Source organism: Danio rerio, chromosome 13 (assembly GCF_052040795.2).
Source record: "Danio rerio strain M-AB ecotype USA chromosome 13, GRCz13ab, whole genome shotgun sequence".
Classification (NCBI taxonomy): Eukaryota; Metazoa; Chordata; class Actinopteri; order Cypriniformes; family Danionidae; genus Danio; species Danio rerio.
Window position 1 is genome coordinate 3982501 of NC_141033.1, and position 17982 is coordinate 4000482.

The following is a 17982-nucleotide window of genomic DNA, read 5'->3' on the forward strand; positions in this document are numbered from 1 at the left end:
CAGCTGGGAATCCCTTAAACCTTCTCACCTGATTGGCTCTTGGCCAACCGTGCCATTCAACAGCAAGAGACAATGAATAATCAGCTTTAGGGTCAGCTTAGGTGACTAATGCTACCTAACACTTGAACTCTTCAATGCACGTCATGAATTATACAACGGGGTTCCTGCAGGTTTTCTGAGGCTAAATTTAAGACCTTTTCAATAACAACTAGAGTTTAGGGGCCCTAAAAATTAAACCCGACCCTACCTGAGAACCTTGTGTCAGGTCAACTATAATAATGACCCCGAGTCCGATTTAAACCTGACTATTTCTCAATACGTGGGCCGTTATAACACCTTCTTAACTACAATTTCAGAGTTGTTTGAACTACAAAAATAAGTTTATTTAAATGAATGCTTAATGAATAATGCAACAAGGACAAAGCATGTAAACTACTGTACGTAGATTGTTTGGTTATTCAGAATGGATCAGAACAAATGAAGACATTGAATGCTGACTATCATCCTGTCTGCCATGGAAAGCCTGCTTCATGTGTCTGTTCGTTGTGGAAGTCCGTTTTTTGCTATCACCTCATTCACACCACACGCATGTCAACAGTTTCTATAAAACCAACTCTTCGTGTGCTCCCTAGACCAGTGTTTCCTAACCCTGTACCTGGAGGCACATCAACAGTCCATATTTTGGATATCTCCTTTATCTGACCCACTTCTAATGTTCCGAGTTGATTCAGGTGTGTTTGATTAGGGAGAGGTTGAAAATCTGTACTGTTGGTGTGCCTTCAGGAACAGGATTGGGAAACACTGGCCTAGGAATGCAGGTAGTGGGGAATAAACGTCTCGCATACACACATGTATGCATACAGATAACGATCAATTATACATATACATATATATTTGATTTGATCAGTTTGGACATTGGCAAGGCCAGACAGAATCTGCAGACATTTTCTGCTATTTCTGCACAAAAATTGTGCATTTTCAAAATGTTTTTGGGAGTATAGGCCCTATAAACACAAAACATGAAATAAAAAATAATCATTTTGAACTTTAAAGTTTAAATGCAAATCCATTTAGATCTGCTTGTTTGGTAAACGAAGCAAGTTTCTCATATAACATATCATGAAAGACAGAAAAATCTTACTTTGCAAACTGTATAGTAAATAAATCATATAAACATTTGCATATTAGTTAACAAAATTACTGAAATTAATAAGTATTTATGTAGATTCAATCATCCCAGCAGGCACACAATGTAATAAGATGTAAATATTAGGTTAGATTTACGTCATGATGTCAGGTTATAAAAATTCAACGTCTAGCCAGCATCTAAGGACAACATTATTTTGATATCCAATAACGACGTCAGATGATGTTGATATTTGGTTGATTTTAGGTTGTGTTGGACAGTGACCAAAATTCAACGTCCAGTCAACATCTTAAACCACAGGTGTCAAACTCAGTTCCAAAAGGGCTGCAGCTCTGCAGTTTAGTTCCAACCCTAATTAAACACACCTGATCAAACTAATTGAGTCCTTCAGGCTTGTTTGAAACCTACAGGTAGGTGTGTTGGAGCAGGGTTGGAACTAAACTGTGCAGGGCTTCGGCCCTCCGGGAATTTAGCTTGACACCCCTGTCTTAAACCAACGTCACATTGATGTCAAATACTGACATTTACTCATCAGATATGACAACCAAAATCTAACGTCTGATAGACGGCATAGTATTAACGCCCACACAACGTCAAGCTGTAACATCATTAGATGTTAATATTTGGTTGATTTTAGGTTGTGTTGGACAGTGACCAAAATTCAACATCCAGTCAACATTTTAAACCAACGTCATATTGACGTCAAATACTGAGATTTATTCGTCAGATATGACAACCAAAATCTAACGTATTATAGATGGCACAGTGGTAACATCCACACAACGTCAAGCTGTAACATCATTAGACGTTAATATCTGGTTGATTTTAGGTTGGATGTTGACGTTGGATTGGAGTGGGGTTCTGACATCAACCAGATTTTTATTTCCAAACAAAATGCAACGTCCCCTTTACGTTGGGGTACATCTGACGTCATGTTGACGTCCTGTGATAGACTAAAAACAATCTTCAGAATTTTTGGGCCTAGATATCAGTAGAATCTGCATGGCATGCACATTATAGGACTACAAATTATACATCTAAAATTTAATTATAAGATACAAGCACATCACTGAATCATATCGCTGAATAATAGCACTGAAGCACCAATTTAAATGATTGTCACTGCAGAAATGACGATTGTAGAAATATAAAATAAAACAAGAAAACAAATGTCCTTTTGAAAATGAATGCCACAGCTCTGATTTAAGACCCTTTTAAGCGTTTATTCATGGAAAAACAATTTAGGATTTATTTAAAACTTTAAAACCATCAGAAACCCTGTACAAGGAAACAGGAACTAAATACTGAAACAAAAAATAAAACCCTGCTAAACAATGAATGAAATTGGAAACATTTTTGAAAACCTCAAATGAAAACGTCACAATGAAGAGAAAGAAAATAAACTCACTTGATCCTGTCGGCATCTGATAAGGACTCCTGTAAGAAAGAGCATGCATTTAGTATGTAAAAACTGAACATATGTTTACATAAACATTGTTGTGTATTAGAGGAATCACAATCTTGAATTTTACAACAAACGTCATATATTATTTAGTACTCAGACTGCTGTGCATTTGTCTTTTTTACCAATAGGCTATGTTATTTAATGTGTAATAATATAGCACATTTATTGTGTATGGCCGTACACCCAAAGAGCTTCACAATCATGAGGGGGTTCTCAGCGCCACCACCAGTGTGCAGCATCTACATGGATAATCCAACGGCACCCAAAGGACAACAGCGCCAGTGCGCTCACCACACACCAGCTATAGTGGGAGTGGAGATACAATGATTAAGCCAATTCGGTGAATGAGGTGATTGGGAGGTCATGATAAGTAAAGGCTGATGGAGGGAATTCGGCCAGGACACCAAGCTACACCCCTTCTCTTTATGAGTAGTGCCATGGGGTTTTAATGACCACATAGAGTCAGGACCTCGGTTTAACATCTCATCTGAAAGATAGTATTCACTGACAGTGTAGTGTCTCCTACACTATACTGGGGCATTAGGACTCACACAGACCACACGTCGAGCGCCCACTGCTGGCCTCACTAATGCCAATTCCAACAGCAACCTAGTTTTCCCATGTGGTCTCCCATGCTCCTACTAACCAGGCTCAGCCCTGCTTAGCTTCAGTAAGTAACCTTAGGCTGCAGGGTGATATGACTGGGGCTAAATTAAAAACTTTGCTCTGATTCTGAACTTATTTTATATGTGGCTACAAAACAATTCCTAAATGTTAAAGCATCTTATTTTGGCCAGACTACACACCACACACTAGCTGATTAGTGGAGAGGAGACTAATTATGATAAGGGGATGGTTAGGAGGCTATGACGGACAGAGGCCAGTGGGCAAATCTGGCCAAGAAGCCGGGGTTACACCCCTACTCTTTTTCAAAAGACATCCTGGGATTTTTTAATGGCCACAGAAAGTCAGGACCTTGGTTTAAAGTCTCATCTAAAACAGGGGTTCTCAAACTTTTCAGCTCGCGACCCCCAAAATAACAATGCCAGTGGCTCGCGACCCCCAATATCCTCTGAGGTAGTTATAAATACAGAAACTTTGCATGCAATGGCGCACACACACCAAAGACCAAAGTTTATTCTTCATAGATTTTTTTAATGGGTGTTAGGGCTATCTATATCTATCTATATCTATCTATATCTATCTATAATATCAAACTGCTGCATCTGAAGCTATGCTGTGTCTTTAATATAATGTAATTACCCCAACGATCGCAATTGAATAGAACTAGTAACTATTAGCTACTATATTAACTATATAATGTAGTATATAGTAATTATAAATTACTATTTTTTCTAGGTTATGGATAAAATATGGTAATTCTTATGGTTTAATAAAAATAAATAGATATTTGTAAATCATCAGGCAACCCCCTTTCATTGTCCCATGACCCCTCGGGGGGTCCCGACCCCCACTTTGGAAACCACTGATCTAAAAGACGGTGCTTAGTGAGCAGTATAGAGTCCCCATCAATATACTGGGGCGTTAGGACCCACACAGACTGCAGGTTGAGCCCTCTGCTAGTCTCTCTAACACCACTTCCGGCAGCATATATGTTCCCATTAGGTGATATCATTAAAAAAAAAACATTAAGTTAGAACTTCTATGTTATAACATAGAAACATATGTTGTCATTAATTTCTGATAATATAGCTCTTTTTTTACACTGCAGTACCGGCAAAAATTCACACACTGGGGCAGGTATCAGTGTTATAAATGGCCTTTTTGTTGCCTAATTAATGTCAGAAAGGCAATAAAGCAAACAAAAAAACATTTTTAAAAAAGCAGGGAAAGCATTTGACAATCTCCTTTGCCAAACAGGTCAATATGCACATGCCTAGTGAAGCTATAAAAATCGCTCTGACAGCCTGTTTTTTTCAACCAGCTAAATGGCCACTGTATCCCACTGAGCTGAAAATGGCAATGCCTTTTAAACATTTGTCAAATGTAGAGGAACCTTGTAAACAATGCTGTTGTTTGAAGACTAATTCTGTATTTCCTCGTTGACGGATGAAAATCTGTGATCCAAATAAAACTGCCAAGGGCAAAGTTCATGAAACTGTTGCCAAAGTGATGGGGGTTTTAGTTCAGAGCAAAACATCATTTGAGAAGAGTGAGATGAGGACACTGGCCATTACGCTGACAGAATTAAGGAAAGTTCAACATCAAAATTTACTTTAATTGTACTGAAACAAGCAGAATCAACATTCTTTAACATCCCTGAAGTACAACTGACATGAGGGTAAATAAATGAAAAGAAAAGATAGCTAAAGATAACTAAACTGCAATTAACAAAACATTTGGTTTGAAAAGCGCAATGATTTTCAGGGACAGGAATTAAAAGGGTAGATTTCAATGCAAAAGCGAACATTCATGCAATAAAAATGAATCAATCACATACCTTGATTTGTGATAATATAGTAAAGGCAGTCACTTGTGATAAAGACGTTTTCTCACTCTCCACACGAATAGTGGGAATCTCACCCTTTGGCAACCCTGATTTGTCTACACTGTCCTTCTGCAGGGTTCGGTTCTCTATATGGGGAACCTGGAGCTGATCCCCCAGTGGAGTCCTGTCATCCCATTCGGAATCATCGCTGCCCCCCACCCGACTGTAAATTGGGCCTTCAGCTTTAGGTCGGGCTCCTTCCCGATGGGGATCAACATGCTGCTTTTCTGGCACTCTCTCTGGACTATCACCCGAGATGTGCCATGTCTTGGGTCTTACTTCCTTTGATTGTCTGCTTGTTCTGCTATGCTGAGTGGCCCACTCATCCCAAGGTCTGCACCTTTCTTGTTTTTTCTCATGATGGTCTTTGAATTCATACTGTTGAGGATTGTGCTGCTTGGTCTGTGTGGACCTTGGAAGGTTCCCGCGCAACATCTTTAGATTGGCAGGGCTTAGGACCCGGTAGGTGATTTCATCTACAAACTGTGAAAATTTCACCTTTTCCTCAAGCCGCTGCATTTTCCAGTCTGGTAGCATGGAGCTTGGAGATATAGATGATGTGGAAGTTCCATGTCCCATGGGAGAGACTCGTACCCCCTTCTCCCTGTCCAAGGACATGCTTTTGGGCTTCCTGCTTCTTCCACGACTTTGTGCCTTGTCTAACATTTCTGCCGACTTAGACTTGCGCAGACTGTCAGAAGGGCAAACTCCCAACTGGTGAGACTGCTTAAGAATGCCCTTGGGTGGATGGACATGCATCTGAGATGCCGGAAGCGGTGGACGCTTCTCTTCTCTCGGAACAAGTATTTCAGCTTTCTCTTTGAAGACCAGGGAACGCTCCGCACTTCTGCTGGAATGTGATGGAGAGCTGCCTCGGATGCACTGCTGGGAACTGCTCGAGGAGGCAAGATCATCATCAGCAGAAAACACCAGCAGGTCATCACTATGACTGATGAAACGGTTCATTTTTTGTTGCCGAAGATGCTTGGGAGGAAGTCTCATAACAAGAGAACTGTGGCTGAAGATCCGTGGTGGAGGGAGAACACTGAGTTCTAGGCTAGAAAGGCTTGAGACTCCCAGTTCGCTGTCGGATGCTTGCGACCATGAAGATCTCTCAGGACTCTGCGGATGAGGGCCTGTAAACCGTGTACGCTGCAAAACAGGTGCATGATTTCGGGGGAAAATTACCTGGCAGGGGTCAGGCTGGGCTGACATTTCAGGGTTGGCGGATGGCAAGGCACTCCCGCTAACATCCTCTCGAAATACTGGCACAGTGTGACGCGTCTCGCGGTGCTGCGGAGGTGCCTTTCGGTAAGGTTTCCGGGCAGGTGCAGCACTCGTCATTCTGGAAGATCAGTGTGCTTCCACACACCGTTAGTCCTGCCGAGAGAAAACCATGAGAATCCAAAGTTGCAGTAGCCTTCAGTGCAAAAAAGACAGTCCTTTCTACTCTCTTTCCCCCTGTGCCACCCTGCCTCTTCCTCCCCGAGCACCAACGCCAGAAAAGCAGTTTGAATCAATAGGCTTTGATGAGAGCCACACAACTGGGTGGCTGAAATGCAGCAGCCAATAAAAACAACTATGGCTGTAAAAAGACAGCTGGAGCTGATAGCCTGCTAAAAAAGCCTACTTAACTATACTCCTATTTGAAGCAGGATGCTTATTATAATCTGTGTGGTAAAGAGAGGAAAGATGAGAATAAGGGAGGAAGGAAAAAGAGATACTGGATATAGGCTGGGACGGACACAAATATAGAGGCACGAGGGAGGGAGAGGAAAAAGTGGACTTGTTCTGAAGCGGGCGATTGATTACATGTTGGAGTGTGTTTCCAATAAACAAAGTGTTAAACCACTGGCTGCATGACTCTTATTGATCACAGGAAGCTATGTTTAGAATGGGAAAAGGGTGTGTGGTTTGGATCCAATCACTTACAGAGGCATATTTTCACTGTCAATCAAAACATACTTAAGTTAAATTCAATTCAGTGTTAGTTTTCCCTGATGTGTAACACACAGATGAGCCATTTTAGTCATTCCGTAAATCACACACGTTTGCTTTTTTTTTTTGTTGAAATAATTGTGTAGTTTATAATTGTGTAGCTGAATGATTGAAATAATTCTGTAGCCAGGTTTCTCTGAGAAATACCATAACATTTCAACCCCATTATAAAATTTACAATGGCTTAACTAAAATATCTTACAAATCTTTATGTTTATGGTTTGTGTGTGTGTGTGTGTGTTACTAACAATAGTTGGTGCTTAAAGTACTGCTAGTATCTGACATAAAAATATTATGAAATCAAAAGCAAAAGATGGATCATGAATGGATCAGAATGGCCACTGTTGAGAATTTGGTGATTTCAGTCTCTATCCGGGTCACGGCACCAAGTTTTTTGAGAATAGGGATGGGCGATGCATCGAAAAGTAATCGAAATCGACATTCAGAACATATATTCGGTCTAACATTTACAGGACGATTTTTTTTCAATTACTTTCCCTACGTGTCATGTGACCCCGCTCTGTTAAAGGCTGATTTTTACTTCTGGTACGGTATGATTCGGTATGCTTTTATGGTCGTTTCCACTGTCCCTTTGACCATAAAAGCATACTGAACTGAACCATACAGTATCCCTCAGTGGAAACAGGCCATAACACAGGTCTCGAGTCTAAAATAAGTCTAAAACAAGTCTGATTTGAGATAGAGTCGTCCTGTCTATTATGTTTCAGGAGGGGTAGTGACTAAAGGTGGAGACCAATCTAAACAAAGCATCAAAATGAAGTACTGGAGTCAGCAAGGTAAACATTCCCCAGCCCTGATCGCAACAACTTAATAGTGCCAATTCAGATGCATAGACGTTAATTCAGTCAGCCATTTGAGACCATTCGATATTCAGCAAGTGCATAAAGACAAAGGTTAAAATGTCTTCAACACTTTCCCTGCTATAGTTTTTAATAAAATAACAATTCTAAGAACCAAAGAATAAACTTTTCAGTTCCTTTCACAATAGAACCAATTTTCACATATTGGTGATCAATACAACCTTGATATCTGGCTGCTTACAGCGTCATTCAAGAAAACTTTGTGACTCAAAAGGTTTGCATCCAGCATTCAACAATGGGTTCCCTGTAGTCAGTGCATTACAGGAGGGTAAACACACAATAGCAAGCCATGGTGAGATTTTTCAGATTGTCCCACTCTTCCTCGATCTCACTTTCCTCTGTATTTATGTGGTTATTTTTAAAGTTACTGACTGGTAAAATGGGCAAAATGAAGAGAGAATCGGCTGGTGTGTCTCAGTGTGGTGCCGATAAGAAATCAATGGCGTTCCCTGTGCATGCTGCTAATGTGCTGCAGGGCTCAGGCTGGGACACACACATACGCACACACGCGCACGTGAGGGGGGTCACTGCCAAAATGTGCCACATATTGGCAGGCTGATTTTCCCTCTTGACGTCACACTCTGCCCACAATGCACAATCACACCAGGTCTACACAACCAAACAAAACGAGCAGAACTAGACGGGTTTGTAAAATCAGATTCAATAGGCAGCAGACTTTCAGTTCAGATGAGGTCGCTGCTTAAAGTTTCACACAAGATCTTTTCATCTTATCTGAGCAGGCATCTTATCTCTATATTTTGTCCGCAAGTTCAAATTCCAACAACACCAACAATTAAAGAAACGTAATTCATATATTCTCATATTGGAAATAACGAACTTGCGCGCAGAAAAGATGCTATATGTGAACAGCCCGCTGCTACAGTTAATCCAGTGTGCGTGCATATTATCCTTGGTGTAGCTAAAAGCTTGGAACTTTAAACTAGCGCACAGGTGGCATAACTTTGTTTAGTTGCAGCAGTTTCATTCCGTGCAACAGAAATGTGGCATTGAGAAGCCTTTAAGCTTAAGTATCCAAATGCTTTCGGCTGCTCGCGCCACTCGCTTAATGTCAGGTGACTAACGCTCTGCGCAGACTTTAACTGCAGCAAGTGGTTTATTGAACAGACGCACGTCACTTCATAATTATAGCGGCCGTTTTTCGACTGAACTAAATTTATTTTTGATGTCTTGGTCACACTATATGGAGGGCCGGAACAAATAGTCTCGCGGGCCGCCGATTGAATAGACCGGCTGTATGGTTTCGCTACATGTGGACAGCGTCACATCACGTTTGTCGCAAATTACGTGACTTCACTCGGACAGAGAAGCTTGGCTGGATGCATCCGGCCTGAACCAATCTAGGATTTTTTCCAGCTGTGGCGGCAGGCCTTTTTTTTTTTACACAGATCTACCAACTACCTGTGGCGTTTTTTCAATGACAAATGTCGTGAGCGCAGTATTAGAAGTCGACATTTATATAATAGCCTACGAGTATGCGGATCTCTTTGCTTGCTCGCCCATTTCCTCTGCTCGTGCACAGAACTTCTTGCACGCCTCCTCAAATATAAGCCGCTTGAAGAGCGCGCAGATCTTCTTGTGCGCTCTCAAATAAACGCTGCTAAAAAGCGATTTAGTGCGTTTATGTAACGAGTATGTCTCCAACATTTATTAGATTTGCTAGGAAAATTTATGAATGTCTTCAATAGACCTACAGAGCGACATTAATGCATCCTGAAGTAAAGTGAAACGGTTATATGTCGTGTTTGCTGGCCTCATGCACCTGTCTGTCAGTCAGCACGCCACCTTAAAGGGTAAACAAATGACGCACAGCACTACTACGGATACAGAAAAGTTTGCGCTGTTATAATTCACTTACTCTTTAATACGTTTTGGTGCAATTATTATTACCCGTTTTTAAAAAAATAAAATGTTTTGAATGAGAAGCTGTAATGTAGCCATGGCGGGATCAATTTTGGCGTGACATCCCGCCATGGAAGAATGAATGTAGCGGAAACCATGTATATTTACGCTTTTTTTGGAGTCAAACACTTTGGACATAGCTTGAACAAAATTTAAGGCCTTAAGGGCCTTAATTTTTTTCATAATTGATTGATCAGCTTTTAATACTTTAAGACATCGCGGACACCCTGATTTAAAGACTCAAAGACAAACTATTCATGAGGTGTTTAACTGGTAATAACTGTAATTAATGCAACATTAACTTGAAACCTCAAGGTATTTGATTAACAATATTTTAGTCATTATTGTAAACATAAGTGTTTATATGTGAAATCTAAACCATTATCTTTGTTTTCAATGAAAACTTGAATATCTCTAACAGAAGCGTAGCTGAAGATTCACACATTAGCATTGATTCATCCATACGTCTACATATCTGTCAACCTAATCAACCAATAAAAGGGCAATACACCATTACCATTAGCTGTTAATCCACTCATCTTCAAGTTTTTCAAGATGTAGGTCAGAATCAGCAGAATCAGTTTTATCTGAAACTGTTTTAGCTAGAAATTTAAGGCATGAGGGTTAGTAATTTAATATCAAATCTTCATGTTTGAGTGTCCTATCACTTTAAGCCCTTTAAGTATAACGCCAGTGAAAGTGAATTTTCCAGCAGACTATCAAGAGCTCCAAAATAGAAAGAGCCGAGTAATACAAATGTGTTCTGGGAGATTCAGGCAGCTTGTCCTTTTTGAACAAGGTTTTCTTGTACCTTCTGAATTTTACAAAATTCGAGGGCAAAAGGCCTGAAGACTTTTGTTGCTAGTCACGCAAGGGCTGAAAAGCAAAGAGCTAAGTCTTATATCAAACACCATACCTCAGAACATTCAGAAATAAATTTATTTTGAGATTTAAAGGTGACATTTAGGGATGCTTTGATCGATCGGCCAGAGATCGATATCGGCCGCTAATTACATTTTATGATTCGATCGGTACTCGTCGATCTGGCTGATCTCATGAACCAATCGCAAGTGTTTGTTTACGTGTTTACGCACAGATGAAGACACACGTGCACTCATCAGCAGTGCTACAACATGTGCAGAGGTAAACGATGCGTGGGGGAGTGAGTGATCACTGTGCTCACGTCACAACAGCTTAAATATAGTTTATACAGTCTATTGAAGCAAGAGTTACAGGTGTCCTTATATCGGCACGGTGGTTCAGTGGTTATCAACGTCGTCTCACAGCAAGAAGGTTGCTGGTTCGACTCCTGGCTAGGTCAATTGGCATTTCTGTGTGTAGTTTGCATGTTCTCCCTGTGTTGGTGTGGATTTCCTACGGGTTTCCCCCACAGTCCAAACCCAGCAGGCACAGGAAGTCAACATGACGTCAGATTGACATTGTGCCCTAACATCATGGGACAAAGCATTTTGTTTGGAAATGAAAATCAGGTTGACCTCAGAACCATCAGGCTGACACCAATGTCCAACATAAGACAGACGTTGCAGTTTGGTTAATGTCCAACGCAACATAAATATTACAGCTTGACGTTGTGTGGACGTTACCACTATGACGTCTATCAGACATTAGATTTTGGTTGCCATACCTAACAAATAAATGTCAGTATTTGACATCAATATGACGTTGGTTTAAGATGTTGATTTGATGTTGGATATTGGTCTCTTTCCAAAAAAAAACTAAAACCAACCAAATATCAACGTCATTTCACATCATTATTGGACGTCAAAGTAATGTTAAACGCTGATGACCAAAACCTAATCTAATATTAACGTCTTTTGACATCTCTGCTGGGAAGACATGCACTATAGGTAAATTGGATGAACCAAGTTAGCCATAGTGTATGTGAATGTAAAAGGGTATGGGTGTTTTCCAGTACTGGGTTGCAGCTGAAAGGGCATCCGCTGCGTAAAACATATCCCGGAATAGTTTGTGCTTAATACAGCTGTGGCGACTCTGCTGTGGCTACCACCTGGTACCTCAAAGGTGTATATTAGTACCTACAATTTTTGTAACTTTTTAGGTACTAGTACATACCCTTGAAGTATTAATATGGACCCTATAGTTACAAATATAGTTACCACCCCAGTGACCACTCTTGTACCTTTATTTTTGAGAGTGTGTGCACTTTATTCCAACATCACCTGTGATACTAACAGGTAAACACCTGCTGTTCAAATAAAAAACCCGGACCAAACTGCACCTGACAGCGTGCCTTGTTTTAACAAACAAGAGAGTCTCTGTCCTAACATGCTCAGGTCTCACCATTTGTGAATCGAAAAGGTGCATCTGACTGCGATTCCAACTCTATCAGGAGTCTAATTAAAGCTGCTTTCTGACACTTTTAAACACTGCGAACCCTAAACAGTTTTACGGCTAAGCTTTCTATTTGTCATGACAGAACTAATGACTGTGGGTGAGGGTTACAGCTCTATGTGAACAGACGGGATGGAATTACAGCACACAGTGACCTTCGCACCATCACATGCCCACACAGATGCCGCTTCGCTTCATTTCTGTGGAATCTGACATTGTACATGCAGAATGTGCACATAATGAAACTGCTTCAGTTTAACCTTCCCGCGCACCGCAGATAAATCAACTCTCCAAAGTCAGCTCCGATGGGGAATTTTTGATAGAAACAAAATAGAATATATAATTAAATAAAATTCCTTAATAGCATTGCTATTAGAAAAGGCAGATGACTATCAACAGCAGCGGAAAAAATAATTATAAATAAACGCTAATGTTTCTATAACTTTCTGAAAATACAGCTATGAAAAAATTAAAGGTGCAGTAGGTGATCAGGGAGAGACTAGGCGGAATAGCGGTATTTGCTTGTGTTTTGTTGTTAAACTAATTAAAATCGACATCATCGATGCTGTAAAAGGTCCCTTATGAATATAAAAATAGTCTTATCATTCTTTCATCGGAAGATTTTAGTGGCTGAACAGCACTTCTGTGAAGATATAACCCATTTGTAACAACAACAACAACAACATCTAACGTTACATCAGCTTTGTATGAACCTAAAACAGTTTTAAAACAGAACATTACCCGCCTAAGAGAAATCCTTCAGACATTGTGTCATCCTTTCTCCAGCGTGCAAAGGTAACTCCAATATTAATTAAGGTTTTTACCGATCGCACAAGTTAGGGTTGCACGATACATTGTTTCAGCATCGAAATCGCGATGTGCGCATCCGCGATAGTCACATCGCAGGAGGTGCGATGCAACGCAAAAAAAAAAAACATATATATATACATATATATATATACATATATATATATATAGATATATATATACATATATATATATATATATATATATATATATATATATATAATTTTTTTTCTTTATGCCTTTATGACTTATTTTTTTTGTTTTATGCCTTATATAAGCCTTTTGTTTATGCCCAAAATATAAAAATACATATAAATACATGTAGATCATTTACTGTAATCATTACTATTAGACTGTGAAGAGACTTTCAACCAGCACAGCAAAAAATGCCTCTGAAGACAATCACCTACAGCACCTTTAAGAGACCACTTGAATATTTCCCTAGGTGTGTTTGAGTAAAATGCTAACATCTGTTTATTTCTGGAAATATCTGATCAAAATACTAGTATTCCTCTGATTTTGAGAATAAATTACAGTTATGGTTGGGTTTAGAGCAGGGGTGTCCAAACTCGGTCCTTATTTCAGCAAGATTTTAGCTCCAACTTGCCTCAACACATCTGCAAGGACGTTTCTAGAGAGCCTAGTCAGAACTTGATTAGCTGTGTCTGATTAGGGTTGGAACTTAACTTTGCAGGCCACCAGAGCTCCAGGACACAGTTTTGGCACCCCTGGTTTAGAGGTAGCGAGTAGGTATGGATTACATTCTCCAACAAAAATTTAGTTCCAAGATCAACATAGATGTTAATCCAGGATTGCCTTGTACTGGGCAAAATCATGACAAGCCTATAGTCTTTGCCCATATACAGTATAAATAAATCTTTTTTTTTTAACTGCAACAACTGTGTTAGACTTTTAAATAACATTATTTCTTTTTTAACATGCTTCTGATATATTTTGACATGCTTAAAAGCATCCAAGCTAAATATTCCCCACCAAGAGCGAGAAAAATGGATTGCATTCAGTACACAACAGGACAGCCCACAGTCTGCATACTTGTGAAGCAGCCAACGAGAAGTCCATTCCTGGCACCTCACACACTTCCTCTTAGAGAGGAACACACACACACTCTCTTTCTCTGCTGCTTCAGAAACAGATCACTCTCAATTCCCAGATGACCTGCATATCAGATGATACAAGCCTGGCAAAACAGCCTGAATAAATAAATCCAGCTTTGTACAGAGGACTGGCAGCATGTGTCATCCTGTGGGCCTTCACCTGTGGGATTTGCTCTTGTATTTGTACCTGGGCTGGTTTAAAGTCATGAAACATGAAGTGCACAACAACATATATGTCTGTCTATACCAGGGGTGTCCAAACTCGGTCCTGTAGGGCCGATGTCCTGCTGAGTTTAGCTCCAACTTGCGTCAACACACTTGCCAGGAAGTTTTCTAGTACATCTAGTCAGAGCTTGATTAGCTGGTTCAGGTGTGTTTGATTAGGGTTGGAGCTAAACTCACCAGGACACCGGCCTTCCAGGACCGAGTTTGGACACCCCTGGTCTATACAGTTGAAGTCAGAATTATTAGCCTCCTGTATATTTTTTGAAGATTTCTAGACATACCATTGTAATAACTCATTTCTAAACAGTTTATATCTCATTTATTTATACATTTAAATTTATTTAACTCATTTATAATACACACACACACACACAAACACACGTACAACAGTTCCAGGCCCGGATTGGCTAATCGGGAGGATCGGGAGAATTTCCGGTGGGCCAGGTCCGTTTTTTGACCGCGAGGGCCGGTGTCCCTAGCTGCTTGCACTCTCAGCAGTCGCACTTTTTTAATTTATTTATTTATTTGACCATAGCCTCACTCTTTTATTCATTATTTTGCCGCAGCTTCGCTCTTTTGATTTGTCTTCTCGCAGGCAGCTCTATGAGCAAATTGAAGCCTGTAGGTTAATGAGGTAACTATTATTCGACCCCAAACAGCGGCACCTTAGTGAATATAAGAATTCAAATAATTAATATTAATGAATATTACACCTGCTCAATGAAAATCAGATGATTCACTACATTAATAAATCAAAAAAGATTAAGCTATCAATATAAAGTAAGACCGGCATACCAGCGTCATTGTGGTCCAGGGGTCAGCACGTTGCGTCACGACGCCGCTGATCCGAGTTCGAACCTCACCCGAGTAAATAATTTTTATTATTGTCATTTTTAGACATATAATACTGTTTGGTTTACTTATGTAGGTGTACATATTTTTTGTGTGTGTGTGTCTGTGTGTGTGTGTGTGAGCACAGTTACAAAGGACTTGATATCTATAAAGAATTTAGCACAGAATATATATTCAGATATTGCAGTAAAGGACATTGTAATGTTTTAAAGACTAGTTTAGGAGATTTAGCTCCCCTTTAATGTTCACATATTTATTAAAAAACATTTGAAGTTCTAAAGCAGCTGTTTCCTTGAAAAAGATGTGGTAGTGTGATTAGAACTGAATTGGAAATGACCTTATTTTAATATAATCAGTCGTGAACTGAGGTGGGCCGGTCTAAGGCTTGAAACTCCAGGGCTGAAAAGGAGTCCCACTCTGGCCCTGAACAGTTCTGTCTGGTTCTAGAATCTGATTGGCTGATAGTGTGCGGTATTCTGCAATAACATCACTCATTCAACTTCTTCATCCTTCTGTTTGTAAAATATTGCTATTGGACAACATAATTTACTTTGAGGCTTTTTTTTTAGGAGAGAATTTAGTTGTTTAGATTTTAGCCTATTTTTAAATATTTTCAATTTCGGGGATACAGTGTTTTGGTAAACATAAGCCTGTCATACTGAGCAGACGCAAAGATAATTGACCACATAATAAGCCCTTAAAGGAGAAATACTCAGCGTAATTGTAAACTACAGCTGATCAAATCAATATAAAACTGGTAAGTGACGTTCTAAGTCGATCTCTCTCTTTTGTATGTTGTAGTGCTGTATTTATACTATAGTAATCTAACAGTGTTTGCTTTGCTTTGACTTTTTCAGGGTTGATTATTGTGATCTTCCGATTGCAACAGAGAAATACTGGGATATCTCAGTAGACTGATGGCATTTCATGCCGTTCAGCCTTATAATCTTTAAATGTAAGCAAAATCAACTAAAAACAGTGATCAGTCTTTAGACATTACGCCAGAGAATAATTCAAACACTAGCTTTAAAGTGATGATGGAGAATTAGTAACGGCTTTTGCTGTTTTGAGATCAGCAACAGATGTGACTTGGCGGTAGAAATTAGTTCCTCGTACAAAAACATTTTTGACACTCTCTGTGTTTGATTTTCTTTTTTATATACACGATTATGCCATTGAGTAACAATGCAATATCACATTCATAACAGAGAGATATGGTTTTGTATCGTCATCGGTAAGACACTAAGGCACTGGGCCTGCAGCCTCGTGCCAACGCACGCCTCCCACCAGTGCCAATATAAAGCCATATCGCATTGCTACTCGTGTGATCTCATATTTACAGTATTCTTAGGAAACATTTTGATAATGTTTGCCCCAAGCACATTATTAAAATACTGTCATTTACTATGTTTATTAAAAATATTTTAAGTTGTCAGCGCAATAACCTAGTGTTTAGCGCGCTGACATATGATGCAGTAGCACCTCAGGGCGTCCCGAGTTCGAATCCTGGCTCGAGGACATTTCCCGACCCTACCCCCTCTCTCTCTTACTTCGTTTCATGTCTGAAATACTGTTTTGTCCTCTCAATAAAGGCAAAAAGGCCAAAAATAATTATATAAATATTAATTATAACCCATTTAGTAAGATATATTACTATGAAAGAAGCATAATTACATATTCAAGCAGTTTCAAGCACTTTTCAAATATTGAAATATAGATTAAATAAAAAAATCTAGATTAAAAAAAAATCAAGCACTTCCAGCACCCGTATGAACCCTGCATTTATTTTGACTATAATCTGTCACAGCATAACAGACAACAACGTGTGAAAGAGTTGACAGGAAAAAGAGAAAAGCATCGAGACTGATGGAAAAAAAAAGCAGTTTCTTTCTGGAACAGTTGGATGTGTGCGAATCTCTTTCATCGCGGCTGAACTGAACTGATGACTATAGGAGAACATCATAAGACACAAAACTGTGCATCACAAGACACACGTCATCTTCTAATTAGAGCTATTTCTGGAGGCCAGTTGCAGATAAGCAAAACAAGGACGCACAAACACAACAAATTATTTAGATGGTGTGTTTTCATACCCGAAACTGGAGCCGTTTTCAGCGGTGTCCTCATTCACAGGTCCTCAGGCCTGCAGCGTTCTGAAACGCACACAATTTCACTCGGTTACTGAAAGGTGATCTGAGCAATTCCAGAGTTATGGTGACACTTACATGACAAACTTACAACATCAATTCACATAGAAAGTACATGTTCAGTTTATATTGAAACATCTGTTTATATTTTCCAAAACCAACCACAGAGGGCCCTATCATACACCCAGGTGCAAGACGTGTTTTACGCGATTTGCTGCTATTTTCAGACCAGCGCAACCGTAATTTTCATGTTTTGCACCATTGTTTAAAAAGCAAATCCATTTGCGCCACTTTGTGGACTATGGGTGTGCTGGTCAATAAAAGTGATGCGTTAAGGCACATTTTTGGGGCATTGCTATTTTGAGGAACTGATTGACCATTGACCAACTAAAAGCTGCTCTAAAGTCCAGCACAGAGCATGTTAGTTATGCGCCTATGCAGGTGTTTAACACACACAGGATGTACAGCAATTTTTTTGTGTTTATTCATTACAATTTGCATTTGTATAATGTTATTTTTATTAGCATTATAATATATTATATG

General features: G+C 39.6%; 1 protein-coding gene across 4 annotated transcripts in view; it reads right to left on the reverse strand.

Annotated features, from left to right (window-relative positions):
- tjap1 (tight junction associated protein 1 (peripheral)) overlaps positions 1-17982 on the reverse strand; it is a 165572-nt gene that overhangs the window by 78577 nt on the left and 69013 nt on the right. For all 4 annotated transcript variants that reach the window (NM_001365539.1, XM_087278268.1, XM_087278270.1 and 1 more), the window contains 3 exon segments: positions 2556-2584; positions 6310-6501; positions 17386-17445. In NM_001365539.1, coding sequence (NP_001352468.1) covers positions 2556-2584; positions 6310-6465 — 185 coding nt within the window. In that variant the 5' untranslated portion in view covers positions 6466-6501; positions 17386-17445.